Here is a 4851-nt window from a genome sequence, read left to right on the forward strand (position 1 = left end):
CCTACTGTTTTAACTCTTGATAAAATGATTCACAAATCAGTGTTTGAAAACCATTGCGTTAAAAGCATGGCATTTCCAGGGACAAACTAATATATTACCTCATCATGAATGAACAAATACAATTATCGAAAGCCTGAAAGATATATTGTAGAACCACAACCTTTAGACATATATTTGTATATAATTAATTATATTGTTTACATTAATTGCATAATATGTATTATATATATTTGTATTAGTTAATTGGAGAAGGAAATGGCAACCCACTCCAGTATTCTTGCCTGGGAAATCCCATTAACAGAAGAGCCTGGGCGGCGGGGTGGGCGGGGCGCGGCGACGCGGGAAGCGGAGGCGCTGTGGGGTTAAATGCACTTACGGAAAAAGGAAAATTTGATAGTAAGATAATAGAATGTTGTAATATGGCAATGGATTCCTCAGTGGAAAACAACATGTATATAAACAAAGTGTGGGTTCAATGTGAGAATGAAAGTTGTTTGAAATGGAGACTGTTATCAAATGAGGATAAAGCCAAAGTCAATCACAGTGAACCATGGTACTGCTTCATGAACACTGACTCAAAGTACAATAAGTGCTCTGTTTCTGAAGAAGACTTTCCTGAAGAGTCTCAGCTTCATCAAAGTGGATATAAGATCATCTATTCACAGCTGCCTCTTGGAAGCCTGGTTTTGGTAAAATTAAAGAATTGGCCAAGTTGGCCAGGGATACTTTGCCCTGACCCTTTTAAAGGGAAGTATGTGACCCATGACCTGGATGGAGATGTTGAACAATATCACGTAGAATTCCTGGGTGATCCACATTCGAGAACATGGATAGATGCGGAGTTTGTCGGACATTATAGTATCAAGTTAAAGCCAGAAAAATGTAAGAAAAATAAGTGGTATAAGAGTGCCCTACAAGAAGCATACCTCCTGTATGGATGTTCTCATGAGCAAAGGCTGGAAAGATGCTACCTGTCAAAACAGGACAAATCCAAAGCAACTGGCAAAGTTACTGTGGTGGCCAAGAAAAGGGTGCAAATTTCCAAAAATAACACTGAAAAGAAAAATCCCAAATTTAGAAAAAGGAAAAGGAAAGCTGTTTTAAAATCCTCTTTTGAAAATGTTTGTTCAGATGATGCCTTATCAAAGGAAAACATGGTTGTCTCTGAGACAGAATTTTTAGTGAAAGAGCTGGAGCAAATGCTAGAGCAAGCCCTGGAGCACACAACCACCCAAAGGGAGTTTGAAGAGGAGTGCGGGGAGGAAGTGAATACAGGAGAAAAGTTACCTAAATGTGGCCCTGAAGTTCCTGCAGGCAGCTCTCTTGAAAACCACTGTGAAGAGGACTGTCTTATAATTGATGGGCGAAGGTTAAAGGCTGGAGAATGTATTGAAAATATAACTAAGAAGTTTAAAGAAATAGATGCTTTGATGTCTGAATTATAAGGCATTATAATGCCCTGTCTTATATAGGGCATTATAAGATATTTTCAAAAGTTAATTATAAAAACATTTACATCTTTACATTTGCCCAAAGTTAAAACTTAAAAATGTTTTATGAAACATTTTACCAAAGTTGTTATTTATAATAACTTTCTACTTTGTATTTTGAGAATATCCATTGTTTTGAGAGAGAATCAGGTGGTATTTAAATTAATGTTGTAATTTTAGAATCTGAGAACCCTGATATTTATATTTGTAGATTTTTTTCTTGTTTGCCTTAATTTTAAAATAGTTTATGAAACTTACTTCACAAATACATGCTTTATAATGATTTAATTTAGATCCTTTGTTCAAGTGTGGCTAACTTAAAATGACTGCTAATGCTATTATAATTCTTACAAATAATTCAGATCCAATATTCTTAGAGAATGTATATTTGTAGTAGAAATAAGCTACTGCAAAATAAAAGGAAATAATAAAAAAAAAAAAAAAATAAAAAAAAAAAAAAAAAAAAACAGAAGAGCCTGATGGGTTACAGTCCATGGGGTCACAAAGAGTTGAACACAACTTAGCAACAAAACAACAATAGGTATTAGTTAATACATATTAATTAGCTAGATATTCAATATTATATACATCATGTATAATGGAAAATCTGGCCCCTTGCCCAAAGGGTGTCATATTTTAGGAAACAAGGTAAGGTTCATTTGTGGAAAACAATTGTTTGTAAACTCATAGACTAATTTAAGTGGGCTAATTAGCTATGTCCAAACAAAACATTAAGAACTGTTTTAAATTCACAAAAATATTTCATCAATTTTAGAAAAATATGATTTTGGTCATGGAAATACATGATAACTATCTAATAAACACAAAAAATATAATCCTTATATTAAATTATACTTTTGTACTCTCCAGGACTTGGTGACTTATAAAGGAAAAGAAAGATAGAAAAAGTTGTTTCTACTTGACCAGGATTCTGTTTATTCTCTTTATGTGCAGATATAACTAATAAACCTAATGTCTAGCTTTCATTTTTATCTGAATATGGACAGATGGGCAGTTTTCCTGTAAGGGTAAACTGGTATATACATGTACAAACTGGTACATGCTGCTGCTAAGTCGCTTCAGTCGTGTCCGATTCTGTGCGACCCCATGATGGCAGCCCACCAGGCTCCCCCGTCCCTGGGATTCTCCAGGCAAGAACACTGGAGTGGGTTGCTATTTCCTTCTCCAATGCATCAAAGTAAGAAATGAAAGTGAAGTCGCTCAGTCATGTCCGACTCTTAGCGACCCCATGGACTGCAGCCTACCAGGCTCCTCCATCCATGGGATTCTCCAGGCAAGAACACTGGAGTCCATGGGATTTTCCAGGCAAGAGTACTGGAGTGGGGTGCCATTGCCTTTTCCAAACTGGTACATACATACACCAAAAAGTGTCTAGCAAAAATTTAAGAAAGATGAATTATTTCAAGTTACTTATTTATTTCTTAGATTACATAAAAGCAGAAAAGATATATGTATCAGGTCATCTAGGTACTTGTTTGGTGCCATGATAGGATTGTAAAATGCCCATTTTAGACTGAAACACATTTAAGTAGATGAAGTTCATTTTCTTTTTCCCAGTTAAGCCTATGGGAGGCCTTGGTGAGATTTTCAAAGTCGATGTCTAATTTCTTAATCATAGGTTAATTATGGGATGAGATAGGCTTTAACAAGGTATTTTAGGCAGTGCCGTCTCATTTGTTTTGGGCAATACCTCACAGAAGCCAGCCACAAAATCACAACTCCTTCCTTTTCAGTCCTTAAGTGTTACTGAAGAAGGAAACATCTTAGATTCCATTGATGATCTACCCCCAAAGAAGCTGTCTTTGCCATTGTCTTTTGCCATTACAAGACGGCAAATTTTATGGGGGTGTGAAACACTCACAAACCTGCTTAGTGGCAGCCCTCATGAGTGCTGGATGCCTTTTTAAGACTCTAGGTTGCTTATCAGACTCCTGACATCCTCAACAAGTAGAACAGAGTAGGTCTGGGTCCCGGGGTCCCCTTGTTGAGAATGAAAGAAGCAGCCCTTCAGCCTCCATTTTCCCTACAAGCTGTTTGGAATCTTTTCATCTTTAGCCTGCCAGAATGTTCTACTTTTTATTTCTCCTCCTCCTTGGATGATGACTGTGGGCCCCAGGTGCCAAACTGTGAAACATAATTGTCTACTGATGGTGACATCTGGTTTGTTGGCAAGCTTCTTCCCAAGTTTTTTTTTTTCTCCCAGTGAACAAATGATAGCTTAGAGCTGGGTAATAATGACGCTTTGTCTCCTCACATGTTTGGGCCAGGTTTATTTCAGACTCGTTAGCGTATGCTAAGAGTAAACTATGAACCAATGATAACCCTGGCTGCAAGTTACTCTTCAGAAAATCTTGCAGTCATAATTAGCCTGGAATAAATTCTACAGCTGATTTTTTAGCAAAACATTTTTCTATCTCCAGGGATGCAAAAGTAAAGATTTTTGAGTCATTTACAAGGGAAAAAAATCTTTTACAATTAAGTGTTAATCCAGAGTAGGAAGAGGTTCCTTTTGTGAAAATGTCCCCAGAGATAAAATTTACAAAATATTTCAGAATTTACATAATATGTATGCAATCCAGATATTCTTTGTGCTTATTAATGTACTGCATTCATTATCTATACCCTTTAATATTTCAAGGCTGTTTATGTCCAATCACATTATCCATATCTTGGCTTAAAATCTCATAAAAGACTGAAGAAAAATCATGAGTGCTTACAAAAGACAAAATAGTTATTTAAAAGTAAAATTCAAATATTATCTTTTTATGGAATACAAATTTCAAAGTATTAACTGTTTCAATTATTGAAATTTGACCCTAATTTTTCCAGCCCTCTAATAAGCAGTCTGGGCTTCTCAGGTAACACAGTGGTAAAGAATCTGCCTATCAAGGCAGGACACACAGGTTTGATCTTTGGGTAGGGAAGATCCCCTGGAGAAAGAAATGGCAACCCATTCCAGTATTCTTGCCTGGGAAATCCCATGGACAGAGGAGCCTGGCAGGCTAAGAGTTGCACATGACTAAGTAGACAGACAAACAGACAATAAATAGTCTGTGCATATGTCTTCAAAGAAGGAAAACTATATACTACAAAGTTCAATACTGATAGATTGGTAAGTTTCTATTTGCTCAAATAGCAAGTCTATCACTTAATTCTTTTGTTACAGAATAGATAAAAATCACACTAAAAGCTATGCAGTAGTTGATGATACTACCATGAGGCCTTATTTTTCTACAGATAATTCTTAAGGATTCAGAAAATGTAGAATGTCAGACCTTACCACTGATGCATTTGTGAGATTGTATTTGCCTAAATTTCATTCTAGTAAATATTTATTATG

General features: G+C 36.1%; 1 protein-coding gene across 1 annotated transcript; it reads left to right on the top strand.

Annotated features, from left to right (window-relative positions):
- Window positions 1-345: 345 nt before the first annotated feature.
- LOC102272235 (zinc finger CW-type PWWP domain protein 2-like) lies at window positions 346-1662 on the top strand. The gene has a single exon (XM_070377134.1). The coding sequence runs from the start codon at window positions 420-422 to the stop codon at window positions 1443-1445; it is 1026 nt and encodes a 341-aa protein (XP_070233235.1). The 5' UTR covers window positions 346-419; the 3' UTR covers window positions 1446-1662.
- Window positions 1663-4851: the final 3189 nt, after the last annotated feature.

The sequence above is a fragment of the Bos mutus genome, chromosome 9, assembly GCF_027580195.1.
Source record: "Bos mutus isolate GX-2022 chromosome 9, NWIPB_WYAK_1.1, whole genome shotgun sequence".
NCBI classification, from domain to species: Eukaryota; Metazoa; Chordata; class Mammalia; order Artiodactyla; family Bovidae; genus Bos; species Bos mutus.

What these genes read in the sequence shown, in the direction of transcription:
- LOC102272235 (XM_070377134.1), top strand. Translation starts at nt 420, where the DNA reads ATGGCAATGGATTCCTCAGTGGAAAACAACATGTATATAAACAAAGTG.